We start from the raw sequence: 13,825 nt of genomic DNA on the forward strand, positions 1-13,825 counted from the left end.
CATATCACTTGTCCCCTATTCTGGCTCAGAGATTTGGTTGCACATGCTAGTAACCCAAAGGTCACAACCTTAACCTCTGTCACCTGTTCAGTTTGCAGCTTTGCCCTGTCAAGAGAGATCGGGCTGCTTCGGAAACATGAGAGTTGTTCTGTGGGTTGATATATTTATAAAAGTCAGAGGAAACCTGCGGCGTGCCTCCTAGATTCTCAAACAGTTGACCTGATAGCTGGTTTTAACAAACACAACAGGATGATTAGCTATTGTTTCCTCTTGTATGGGCTTCACTGCTGACAGCAGCTTGATATCATCACTGATGTAGGAGAAGAAATACCTTAAATACTTACTTTTAAGTCTGATTTTACATGTTCTTAAGTGTAAATTATTCAAGTGTTGCCATGGCAGCGCCGTCCTGCCAAACTGTGTTGATAACAATACGCAGCTTCCAGTTATTTCCTGAACTTTTAAGTGCAACGCATATCAAATTCAGTGAATTAATGCAGTTGTGAACCCAGAAACATCTTATAAAAGGTTTCTGTGAATATCAGCTTGCAGTAGTTTGAAACTGTGACATTGCAGAGCTGAAGGATGAATACTGCATTTGTATGTCTGCAGTTTTTATCTGCATCCCACAAACATCTAGCCTCCAGCAGTGGATGAGCTGCTGTGTGTGGGCAAATAAGATACCTCCACAGGGCATCTGTAATATACATATGTATAAGCAGCAGGAACTAAAAGATCATTGTTTTCTGTCTCTTGGGGATAACACAGAATATCTGATACTTAACATGAATTTTGACAAAACCTTCCTGTGGTGTTCATCAGGTTAATTAAAGTACATATTAACTAATAAGTTGATATAAGTGGAAATCTGTGTGTATCCGCTGACCAATTTGACTGAATCACCAACAGTAAACCAGAAGGTATTTAACATCTGCTACACATTTGAAGGAGTCAAAAATACTTTTTTAATCTTATTTTTTCTGTAAACACCAACAAAAAAATGTCTAAACATTGCAAATATGGAAGATCATTGGTGACAAAACTACTGTAGATAATCGGGGAATTATAATTTATAGGACATGTAATTCCTTGAATGTCGCTGATCTTCATATTACAAACTCATAGTGATTGTGACATTTTAAACTCTTCTGATTCAGTCCAGTCTCACAACAAAACCTGATCCACTGAGTTAGGTGCACACACAAGATTTTCTTTTCTTTTTTTGTTGTTGTTGTACTGCTACTGGTCATGACAACAACTCAACAGAGTAACACTATACAACTGCATTTTCAGAAATAGTTCACTCTTGCATCAAATTTACATCCACATTTGAGGGCTGAGGGGGTTAAGTGATGGACCTACTCTCATGACTGTAAAGCTGAAGAATCAATTTCAAACCAGCCCAAATAATCATTTTCTAAAAACTTTGGTTTAAAGTCTAATTTTTGGATTCACTTGCTGTCTGACCCACTATAAACACTACTTGATTAAGATTAGGCATAAAAAAGTGTTTCTCTCAGGTTAAGCATTGAAAACGACCACATTAAGGTTTGTTTTGCTTATTTTAAACCGGACACTGTAATGACGTATCAAAATAAACTTTGTTTGTAGCCACTTGGGGATGCAAAGACATGTCAACCCAGCGTTGGTATCATGAAAAATTCAGCTTGCTAAATGCAATTGTCCTGTCGGCAAACAGGAAAACATCTACTGATGGCAGTGGCTGATATCTATGTGCTGTCTCTTGGTCTTTTTCTGTTAGGGATCTAAATATGTGAACGTTTAGTATAAAACTGAGATGAAACATTTGATTTCATTCCAAGATAGTGGGATGAAGGGCTGAAATACTTGAATGACAAAAACAATCGGCCTGTTGGCTGTTGGCCACTGGCAAAGTATTATTTTAAACATAGTTTTCAAGCCAGAATTTTACAATCTGTTCGCTCCTGCTGCCGTGTCCAAAACATGTTGGACACACAAAGTTGACGTCCTACTTACAAGCATTACTTTGAAAGCTGTGAAAAAAAACACAGAATTTGTGTTCAGCAGCACGAATACAAAGTTTGCTGTTTTGTGACAATTGGACGTGTTGCAGTGGGACTGGGCTGTGTGGTTAGAGAAATGACCTCGCAAACCACGTCTTGGTTAATTCTCTCGAAGCTTGTTTTTTAATGACTATCAACAGAGTTCTCTTCCTCCAAATCTCGATGTAAAAATGTACGAGTACTCAAATCTGTTTTGTGTTAACTTTATTGTTTTGTCTCAAATATCTTCCACATTCATGCAAGTGTTTTGCCTCGCTGCGGTGGCATCTCCTTGTTCCTGCATCGCAGAGTGGACTTAGATCTTCAGGTCATCCAGCCTGCTCTTGTTGTTGCTGTGCTTACTTGACTGACTGTTTCTGCGCTGATTTTCAGCAGGAGTCTCAAAGACAGGACCGGTGTTTTTCGTCTTCTCCGAATCGTCTCCCTCTGCTCTAACTTTCCTCTCCACGGCCAAATTGTCTCTGTTCTGCTTGTAAACTGCCTTGCTGTTGTAGGGGCTGTAGGCTGAGTTGGGCTCGGCCATGTTGTACTTTGTGTCCACAGGAAAGGGTTCAGGCGCTGAAGGGTGACCATTAAAGTAGGTGTAGTTTGGGACAAAAGGCATCACCGCCTCATTCAGGGCCTTGGGAGCCTCACCTGAAGCCAGCGATCGTCTGTAACGAAGACCCTGGTGGCATTTTTTGAAACCTAGATGGTACATCTCGACCAGATTGAGCAGCAGAGACACGCAAGCCACTGCTAGCATGAAAAGGATGAAGACTGTTTTCTCTGTAGGTCGGGAGATGTAGCAATTCACCATGTTAGGGCAAGGCCAGCGGTCACAGGTATACATCGGCTTGAGCTCAAACCCATAGAGGAAGTACTGAGCTACAATAAATGCCACCTCAAACAGGGTCTTAAAGATAATGTTGAAGACGTAGGTTCGCAGCAGCGCCCCTTGCAAACGCACATGGCCCTGGTTGTCTTTAACTGAGGTCTTCTTGGCCTTATTTGTAGATGACTGCGGCTGGTTTTCGTTCTGGATGGCGAGATCTTTTATTTTCATCTTCTCTTTTTCTTCCATGCGGACCAGATGAAGGATGTGGCCCAGATAGATGAGTGTGGGCGTAGAGACAAAGATGATCTGCATCACCCAGAAGCGGATGTGGGAAATGGGAAAGGTTTTGTCGTAGCAGACGTTCTGACAACCAGGTTGCTTGGTGTCACATGTGAAGCCAGACTGCTCGTCGCCCCACACTTTCTCAGCCGCGGTTCCCAGCACCAGGATGCGGAAGATAAACAGCACTGTAAGCCACACCTTACCCACAACGGTGGAGTGTTCCTGGGCACTTTCCAGCAGCTTCCCCAGTGAGTTCCAGTCTCCCATGGTGGCTCACAAATATAACCTTGGTTTTATTGGCAAAACCCAAAGAGGCCTGTAAGAAGGAAGTAAATATACATTTTAACTCAAATGAGCCTCTGTACCAGAAAAAAATACAAAAGTGAAAACCAAAAAACACAGTCCCTTTAAAGTCCATTTCAGGCCATCTCCAAAAGAGAGTCAGTCGTCATAAATCTCTAGCTTTAAACCTTTGGTCTCTGTAGATTCTTCCCATTCGTGACAATAATACAGGATGTGATTTATTTTTGTGAATAAGTGACTTTTTAAAATTGCATCAAAAGTTGAAATGATGCAATATAAAGGGCATAACACTTCTCCGCCTGGTAAAGAAAGTTCAGAAACGACTGTGCACTTACTGAGAAAGCAATATCCCGACCCGGAAACATCACAAAATGGTCAAACATGTGAAGGTTGTGCAGCAGATGAGAAAATCCTCTGTATCAATCTACAGAACATCTGCATCTGCTGCCCAACAAACTGAGGAGCAGTTTCTACCCTCAACTTTAGCTGCTGTGCTGCTCATGACTTTTATGAATATTAGTAAGAACGCAGTGTTTCTTTATGTCAGCCAGCCGGTTCACAGACTCCACAGATACATCAGAAAAGCTATGGGAGACGTGGCAATTGAGTAATTGATTTTTTTTAATGAATTCACTGTTTGTTTTTTTAGAGGCTGTGTCTCTTCCAGAGTGTGCTGACAGGAAGAATAAAAAGGTCAGGACACAGCTGACTGTGTGTGAGAGAAAACCCTGAAGCGCATTCAACGAGGCTGTTGGCCTCAGCCTAGATCTTGTGACACCGTGCCCAACAGAACTCCACAAACTAATTTAGAAATGGTTGTACTTGCCCTTTTAAAGAAGGGCGATAAGAAAACACAAGCCATGAATCCGAGCTTCTGTTTGAAACACGTAGACTGTAAGTCAGCTCTGTGAGGAACACTTTTCACATCTTTGTTAGTAGAAAAAGAATTTCTTTCACATCCTTCAAAGTTACTCAGTCATGTTTTTTAAGAGGCTCGCTGGAAAACCAAGTCATAGCAAGTTTGGAACTACTGATATTTTCAACTGTTGCCCTAATTTCTGATTACAAAGTAATATATTTGCAGAAAGACCTACCTGATAACGTGCATTTCCCTCTGAGTAACAAAGTCTTTGAGCCTTCTCACAGAGAGGAAGTGTTCTCCTGGACCACAGAGAAAAACGCTGCTCCAAAAGTGAACACCCAGATAGTTTTCACTGGGGACTCAATGATTCTACCGGGTGCCCTCCCTCCTATTCTGATCTAACTGATGCCCGGTGTTCAACAAGCCCCCACAGCAGGACTCACGTCTTGTGTCAGAGTGAGGACAGATGAAAACTTTTCCATCCGTAGAAAAGTCCCTGAAGAGGTGTTTCTTTTGAACTGAGTGGCAGTCGAGCAGTCCAGTGAGGACACAGGTTTAACTGACATGTCAGGGAGCTCTAAATATAATTCATGGCACAGGGAATGGCTGTGTTGTCACTCTTCTGGTGATCTGAGGCTCGACTTTGTGGAGGAGCCTCAGACACCGTCGCGTCCCTCAGTGCCATAATGAGCCCGAACAGACAAGCGTTACAAATAAATCCAGTCAAAAACTAATCATGTCAATTGGACTGTATATCTTCTGAAAACTTTTTATTGTACTTTTCAGCTCATAATTCAAACTAAGAATCCTTATTACAGTATCACGTTGCCCTGGTGCACACTCACACACACACACACACACACACACACACACACACACACACACACACACACACACACACAAAACAGTGGCTGAATATATACTCTAAGTTAAGGTAACCTAACTGTTTTGAACTTATTTTGATTTATTTCCATGTTGGTTTATACCTCAAAGTTACTGCCTTAGTTTCCATTTAAAAAATGTATCATAAATTAAAATATTATCCCAATTCAAATGAACAACATAAAACTACAACTATAGTACTTAGACATCTGCACATCATACCCCAAGATAAGCACTTTTGATTGCAGCTTGTTGCGCTGTAACTGTCGTTGGGTAATTTTTAATTAAGTCAATCATATCTACATTGTAGCAGATGATCAGTTTCAGCTGGTGCCTTCAAAGTCGGATGTACAACACTGTGAAAAGGTCTTGAGCCACCCCGCATTTCTTTATTTTTTGCTGCGGTCCTGAGCAGTAATCCTTTTTGCTTAGTAAGTCTTTTAGTTTCCTCTGGTCCTTGGCTGCTTTTTCACTCATTTACAGTCCGGTCCTCGTACCTGTCATTTTCACCTGTTTGTTTTTCAAGTCGCTAAACACTGACCTGTGAATCATTACAGCATAACAAACCCACCTAACTAAAGGGATTAACCACTATTGTGTCTCAGCATATCAGAGAACATAGCAAAGAATCATTTTTATCTAAAAGAATAATCAATGAATAGCTGTTATTCAACTTTTTCTGGATATATGTATATACTGTATATACATATTTACATATATAAATGATGGGGTTCTACCTGTTACACATAACATGACACAGCAGGAAGACTTTTAATAAAGGTCTGAGTATTAAAGTATTAAACTTTCTATCCGATTAAACTTCTGTGAGGAAACTTTCGATAAAATGTGTGAGCGCGACTAATATCCTCCACAAATCACCTGAGCATTGGTCACAAACAGCCGCCACCACCTACAAGAGTAACCGAGTCTGTTGGAGTCTGTATACGGCACATTACAGCCAATATGCCTCCCGTCCTTCTGGACTTCACAGACGGTGTGCGTTGACGTGTTCCATAAAAAGAGAAGCGGCCTCATTCCTCAGCAGGTCCAGCTGTCCTCGGGGTCAGCCGCTGTCACCCAAGCACTGACCTCTTTAGATGGAGTAGCTATTGATAACCCCAAAACTCTTCAATCAGGCAACTACGAGGAGAATTTCATCAGCTTCAGATGTTTCCTCACAGGTGGCAACATGGGCTGTGGCTAAAGATGGTGAAGGTGTTGGTAAATATGTGATAAAGTTTCATTCAGGCTTTTTCTTTTCCTCTCAGTCACACTGCTGACAGCTAAGAGGAAGTACAAACTGTGACTGCAGCTTGATCAGAGCCTACAGATGGCTGCTGCTCTCTGGTTATTTGTGGAATTACATCTCCACATAGACGGCGAATCCTGAAATCCTGAAATATGCTGAAACGGAGAAGCCGTAGATTTTTCCTTCTGCATTCTTTTCAATTCACGTTTAGGATTTGCTGAGACAAAAAAAGACACACTTATGTACACTTATTGATTTTATTCTGCTGTGCACGGATCATAAATAAACCCCCAGTGTAAAAGTCAATGCATTTAGATGTATGTATGTAATGTATTCAAGTGGAGAATGTGGCCCGTGTGAGCCTTTTGAAACCAGGCGGACATTATAGGTGAGTTGGCCTTTTAGGCCTTGTTTTTGCTGGCATTTTTAGTGACTGTAGGACTGTTTAGGTGAGTTTGTCTGCTGAATCTGCTAGTGTGTCTCGTCCTTCCTCCACCTCTGGCACCCTCTTTACTTTCATCACCCCCTACCCGAACCAGGGTTTGTATCCCCACCGCGCTATGACTGGTGTGCAGCTGGTGAGAGGCTGGGGTAGCTGATAATAATGCTGCTTGTGGAAGAAAAGATGGTTGTTGTGGTGTGAGGAGCAGTGATGGCTGGCATTAGGGGAGTGATTCTGGGACGCCAGTGATCACTGTCCAGTCTCCTGGAGGTGTTTTGGGCCCAACTAGACGAAACACTGATGAAAAGAGGTTCCCACCTGATGAGCCCAATGACATGTTGGTCAGCACTGCTCACTGATCTATCGGGAGTATAGGGATCAGGAGGTTCTTCATTAGGTACTGAGCCAGTATTAGTAGGTTAATGTTGAATTTAGGGAATTATTGGTCCATATTTTTTGTAACACAAGTCTCTTGTTTACTTTAAATTTACAAAAAAAGACACACTTATGTACACTTATTGATTTTATTCTGCTGTGCACGGATCACAAATAAACCCCCAGTGTAAAAATCAATGCATTTAAATAATAATGTTTAGCCATCAGTAGTAAAATTCAGATTCAAGTTTTTTTTTCAGTTTCAACTTGTTGCTTTATGTGGAGATTATAAACCGCCAAATGAAATAGTCTATATGATACAAACACTGTTAAAATGTACATTTATAAAATGCAACATGGTCAACACATATTAGTGTAATATCTTGACAATCCTAGCTGAGAAAAAGGCTTAAATCCTCCGGCGGATTAGGTTCAAGTCATACTGATTTAAACAAATAAATTAGGATTAATGCATTTGACAGAGAAATGAATCATGATTAATGACAGTACCCATGATACAGTAGCTCTACTTTAGCACACTTTCCCAATGCAATCTGATGACTTAGAACAGTAAATAGCTGAAGTCCCCTTTCAGTATTTTATGTTCTCATTTCAGGAACAACAACAAAAACATGACAACAGAAAGCTGCAGTGTGGTCATTTGGAATATTACTTTCATCAAATGCCACTAAATTAATCTTTAGTTGGCAAAACTTACAGCTTCTATATCATGTATTTGTTTTGGTTCTTTGAAACTTCTAAATAGATTATAAAAACCTGAACTGCTGGTGCAAAAATGTTGAGTCAATTTAAATTTTTTCTCCACCCTGGAACCACTGGACGAATCATTGCCTTTTCTTATTATGCTATATAGTATTATTTAATCAAAAAATGAGCTCTCACTTATGTGTCCTGTTGTGGAGTGATATCTGTGGGTTTTGTTAGAAAGAGCGAAGCTTTTGTTGGATCCAAGCTCCCATAGATGAGTCTCCAGCGTTGTGCAGGTGCTTACCGCAGGCCTTCCCCACTAAGAAGACCACCTCTGCAATGTTGAGCAGAATGCAAACGCCCGACACAGCCAGCATGAACACGGTGAAGACCGTCTTCTCCGTGGGTCTCGACACAAAGCAGTCCACTGTGTTGGGACACGGGTACGAGTCACACTTCACCAGTCGGATCATCTTGTAACCAGGGTAAATCATGTAAAACAAATACATAAAAGTGACCTCAAAGACAATACGGAACAACAGGCTTATGACGTAAGTCCACCACAAGGCCCCTGTGATTTTCATCTTCTGGCTCTTAATCTGCTCCAGGTCTTTGGGATTGGTTCTGCCTGACAGTTTGTAGAGTCTCTTGTCTACATGGCGGCGGTGAGCTACGTGCATGGCTACCAACAGGGCCGGGGTGGAGACCAGGATTAGCTGGAGCGCCCAGAGGCGGATGTGGGAGATGGGGAAGAAGTGGTCGTAACAGACGCTGTTGCAGCCGGGCTGCTGGGTGTTGCAGGTGAACCCGGACTTCTCGTCTCCCCACACGCTCTCGGCTGCAACCACCAAGACCAGGATGCGGAAAATGAACAGGACAGAGAGCCAGATGCGACCGATACCAGTGGAGTGTCGGTTCACACCGCTGATGACAGCATAGAATGATGCCCAGTTCATCTTTGGTTCCGGGTCTGAGGAAGAAGATGCATGAAAGAGTCAACATCTGAGAGTCAAATGTGCTGAATGATTTAATTGATTTATTTTTTTTTATCATTCAAGAACACACACCCATGCACACAAAATAAATAGTAAAACTCAGAGTAAATCATCAAGAAGCATAAACTGAACAAATATGTGCACAAAACAGAAGCTAAAAAGATGATAAGCAAACATTGTCAGCAAAAATGAAGTGTTTCCTTCTTTTTAACTAGAAACATAGCCAAATAATGACTCTTTTCTTTATGCTTAGCACCTACGATTAGAAACGAGAAGTGTTGTTTCCTCAATCAGATTTTGTCTGATCAATCACTCAGTAATCCCTTTTAGTTCGCATCTAATACAATTACAAGAACGGGGGCTGAGCAGGTGCTCCATGTGAGGAGACTGAAGCTTCCTGCTGCAAACAGCCAGAGCTCATGTCCCGATCTGTCGCTCTCTGCCTCTTTCTGCACACTCTCCTGTTGTTCTTCACTTTCACATAAATGCCACCAGAGGCCAGAAAAATGACAAGAACAATCAGCTATAATCAGCTCATGTTACACTTGAAGGACTAGTTTTCCATTATAGTTCGATTCTAACAATAACTGCTTGTTTGCATCTTGATTGCATGAATAGAATATGAAACCATTAGTTTGTGGCAGTACTAATTTGCCAAAGTTATAATATTTAACCAACTGTACTTTAATACTGAATACAGTTTTTATTACAGTTAAAATACTTTAAAGGGAAATTAATGAATGGATCTTTGAGTGAAGTGTGACATTTCTAACATTTGATTGAACATTAGATCTAAAAATAACACTCTTACAATTACTAATAGTAACTGTAAGAAACTGTGGATATAAAACAACAGGTTATTAAAAGAGTTCTACTCAGTGACTGATTACATTTCAAAGTTAGCTGACCTATGTTTTCCTGTGCAATGTGAGTCCGCCTTCACTCCTTTGCTCTTCGTTGACTTCTTAGACTGAGACGGTGCTCAAAGACTGATTGAGCCATATGTCATCGGATTAATAATTTTAACGGGTTTCATCAGTATCACTAATACTCCTTCTTGCCGTTATCCCCAAAAACCTTTTTACAAGTCGTTAAAAGGTTGAAAATGTTGCTTGATTCAAGTCACAATTAAGATGTTTTTATGTGACAGACTTAAAGTTCTCATGATTGTCTCTGACAACTTTTGAATAGCAGAAATTTTAGTTTCTCTACAATAATGTAATTTCTTTGTTTTTGTTTTTAATTGCCAGCCTGACTCTTGTAAAACATTAAATAGTTTAAATAAAGCAGACCGAGTTAAAAGGATGACAACATACTTAACTAACAGGTGATCTTTGATTTTAATGTTTTTATCAAATAAGAAAAAAACAAAAAATGTCTAATTTGAGTATTTTCCTTTTGTTTTGTTTGTCTGATGTAACATCGAACACAACAGAGTTTTAGACTCTCGGAAGAAAAAAACTCTCGGAAATAAGACATTTCTGACCAGCATTTTTAGTCTTTTACGGTATCTCATAGCTCAAACAGTTACCAGGTAATTGAATTTTACAATATTTTAGTGTAAGCTGCAGACCCAGCAACTGGAATGAAAGATACTGCAGAATAAACTGAATTAAAATAAAGATGGCTGAGACCAGAAACAAGGAATGAAAATATTCAGAAACAAAGTTTAAAATAGAATCTCGGTCTAAGTTAATTCATAAACAATAATCCTTGTCATACTGTACCTTTACAAATCAGGCGGCTTTGTCAAAGTGGTTAAGAAATTAGAGAGCAGTCAACTTAAGTTAGTTGAACTTAAAGTTAAGTTTCAACTTTTTCTCCCTGAATTCCAGATATTCTGAGTCTAGAATTAATTTCAGTCTCAAATGTCTTTTACCCCCTTTGCTGGGATTCCTAATGACTAATCTGTGACCTCAACATGTCAGCATTTCCAGTCTAGTCGTAAATGTCAGAGTTGTTACCGGGCTCAGCTGGAGGTGTAAGAGGCATAGGAGGCAGCGTGGAGGACAAAGCTGACCCGCTGGTTTGGCATGGATGTGCATCCAGAGAAGGAAGGAAGCCTCTCTGCCCCCCCTCTGCAGCTGGCAGGCCACTTAAGAGTGCAACACTGAGGTCTGGCACCATGTGACATATGACAAGACTTTCACCATCGTCATGGTGCAGCATGCAGAGTGGGCATCTAACGGAGTCTGTAATACTCCCCATTTGTTGGCAGGAAAATGATTTATGCTCCAGAACAGACTGACGTGCAATAAAGGAGGACTTTTCTTGTTCTTATCTGACAACAACTGAAACTTTAACTTTAAACTTTCTCAGTCAAACTGTTTGTGATCATTTGTTTATTATCTACAAAACTAATAAGAGCAGCAAAATGAAGAAAAGTTTATTGATTTTTAGTTTTTGAAGATATTTCTAAAAGAACATATCTAAAAAAAGAGAATATTTCAGATGATTCTTTCATCTGTTTCGTAGTATCAAGTGACGTGACAGCAAAGCTACCCATTAGCACAAAATAAACCTCCTAAAACACTAAAAATCCAACAGTGTGACAGCCACATGATCTGTCAACAACATGAGAAATGAGGTTAACTTACCTTCAGCTGCAGTTTTGAATAGAGTACATCCAGAAACATTTACGTTAGCAGATTTTTTTTCAATCTGTGACTGTGAACAAGAGTATCAGAGCACCATGACTTTGCATTGCTAATGATTTCTCTCACACTAGCCACTGCCCTGCACTGAGGAGGTCATATGCTTCTGTGCAAAAGATTTGCATACAATAGCCCCATTTACCCAGGCCAAACAAACAGCTTCAGAGCTCAGATCAAAATGTTTTAATTTCTGGCCGGTTGAAGAATCTGTGTGGGGACTGCAGTCTGTCCTCTGCTCCTCATTGTGCTGTGTTGCGCAGAGGAAGTGGAGGATGTTCTTGACGCAATGTGGAGTAAAACATAAAGGTCCAAAACAAAGAATGAGTCACTAAATCTAAAGATAAGAGCACAAGGGTTTATTCTTGTAATAATCACTCTCTTATGTAGTTTTCCCCCTCCTTTACATCCACTTTGTTGCTGCCCACCCAATATTTAACGACTGACTGATGGTGCTCGTTACTCTGGAGTGGGATAAATCATGTTTTACAGACTGAATAATACCTAATAACTCTGCTTTTGGAAAATAATTTAATTTTAAAATCCACTCAACTAAATTTAACCTGTAAAGAGTGACAGAAAAGAATAGACACTAATTCATGACATGCTGTTGATCTCAGTCACAAACCTATTCATTTTCTTTGAGCGTGACAAATAAAGTATATCAAATCGCTTTCATGAGATAGAAACAGTAAAGAAATCCTGCGATTGTAGATTATTCAACTAGACTGCCTTACTAAGATCAAGATGTCCTTCACAAGAGAGGACCACAACCATAATAGAATATACAATGACATGTATACTGTAAGTACAGCACAGGGGTGGAAAGTAACAAATTACATTTACTCACGTTACTGTAATTGAGTACTTTTTATGAGTAATTTTTAATTTTCTGAGTAGTTTTTGAAATGTGTAATTCTTACTTTTACTCGAGTACATTTTGACCCAAGTACTTTTACTTTGCTACATTTGAAACCCCTCACGTTACTGAGTAAAACAAATATTGATGGTGAAAAATTAAATGCGGGCGGAAATTTAAACAGCTGTCCCGTGGCCTTGCCTTGCGCGCGCCCTTTCCATTGTTAAATAATCTGGTGTGGTGGATCTAGTAGGCTACCTGCGCTTTGGAAGATGGCTGTTGCTAACCTAGACGTGGAGACTTTGGAGGAGGAAAGGTCCGAAGGCGAAGAGGATACACATTCTGGAGGAGACGAAAGCCAGAAAAACCCGTGGCCAAATTTAGAAAAATTATTCGTTTTCAAAAGCACGAAAGGCAATAATGTGATTATGCAGTGCAAGATGTGCCTGCCAGCCAAAACGGAGCTTTCGCCTTTCAGAACATCGACTTCAAACTTACTTCTTTAATACACCTCGAAATCCATTACAACAACTTGTACTGAATTTGATTCACGACTCATCCTTTTTTTTGCATTAAGAAACTGAAAGTAATTAAGTAACTTTTACTCAAATTACATTTTAAATGAAGTAATTTTGTACTTTTACTCAAGTAAATTTTGAGATGGGTAATTTTACTTTAACTCTGAGTAGAATTTAGGCAAAGTAAAGATACTTTTACTTAATTACAATTTTTCAGTACTCTTTCCACCTCTGGTACAGCAATATACAGTTCCTAAGTAGTTTGTTCGATTATGATGTTTTTTTTAAGGAAGAAACCAGCTCAGCCACCTGTATCTTCCTGAATATTCATCTAAATTCACATCCAAGTACATACGATATCTTCTTATTTTCCATTTGGAGCAAAGATTAAACTGAGAACACTGAAGCTTCATTATTCGTATGTTCACATATTCGAAATGCACAATATCTTTTCAGAGTTTTAAAACAATAAAGCCAATCATCCATATTCATCATCCCCATGAAGACAGGGCTACAAGTGTCCATACACCATACAGAGCAGCCGAATCTTAGTTAGCATAGTTACAGTCGATTCAAACTATAGTTTGAAGTCGCCTCCGTCTCTGTAACTCTCTACATGTACGGGAGCAGAATCAGGTTATTGACGGAGGTATATCTGAGGCCGTGACATCCTGCCACCTCTAACTTTCTCTGATGCAAACCATCTTTCATGTCTGTGTAGCTGAATTCACTGCACAGACGTTGTCTTTAACCTACTTGAATGGTAATGTTGTCAGATGACCCTGAGGTTAAAAATCTGGATTTTATTAGAGCAGAGCGACAGTCTGGAGATGCTCA

General features: G+C 40.0%; 2 protein-coding genes across 3 annotated transcripts; both read right to left on the reverse strand.

Annotated features, from left to right (window-relative positions):
- Positions 1 to 2,267: 2,267 nt before the first annotated feature.
- Positions 2,268 to 4,752, reverse strand: gja2 (gap junction protein, alpha 2). Its single transcript, XM_075487177.1, has 2 exons — positions 4,542 to 4,752; positions 2,268 to 3,460 (listed from the first exon to the last, which is right to left on the reverse strand). The coding sequence occupies exon 2, from the start codon at positions 3,409 to 3,411 to the stop codon at positions 2,341 to 2,343; it is 1,071 nt and encodes a 356-aa protein (XP_075343292.1). The 5' UTR covers positions 3,412 to 3,460; positions 4,542 to 4,752; the 3' UTR covers positions 2,268 to 2,340.
- Positions 4,753 to 7,407: 2,655 nt separating this feature from the next.
- gjb1a (gap junction protein beta 1a) lies at positions 7,408 to 11,658 on the reverse strand. 2 transcript variants are annotated; one of them, XM_075487179.1, is made up of 2 exons: positions 11,558 to 11,658; positions 7,408 to 8,935 (listed from the first exon to the last, which is right to left on the reverse strand). In XM_075487179.1, the coding sequence occupies exon 2, from the start codon at positions 8,919 to 8,921 to the stop codon at positions 8,199 to 8,201; it is 723 nt and encodes a 240-aa protein (XP_075343294.1). In that variant the 5' UTR covers positions 8,922 to 8,935; positions 11,558 to 11,658; the 3' UTR covers positions 7,408 to 8,198. The 2 variants fall into 2 exon arrangements, with proteins under 2 accessions (XP_075343294.1, XP_075343293.1); XM_075487178.1 differs by lacking the exon at positions 11,558 to 11,658 and adding an exon at positions 10,925 to 11,008.
- Between the last annotated feature and the right edge of the window lie 2,167 nt (positions 11,659 to 13,825).

Source organism: Odontesthes bonariensis, chromosome 16, assembly GCF_027942865.1.
Source record: "Odontesthes bonariensis isolate fOdoBon6 chromosome 16, fOdoBon6.hap1, whole genome shotgun sequence".
Classification (NCBI taxonomy): domain Eukaryota; kingdom Metazoa; phylum Chordata; class Actinopteri; order Atheriniformes; family Atherinopsidae; genus Odontesthes; species Odontesthes bonariensis.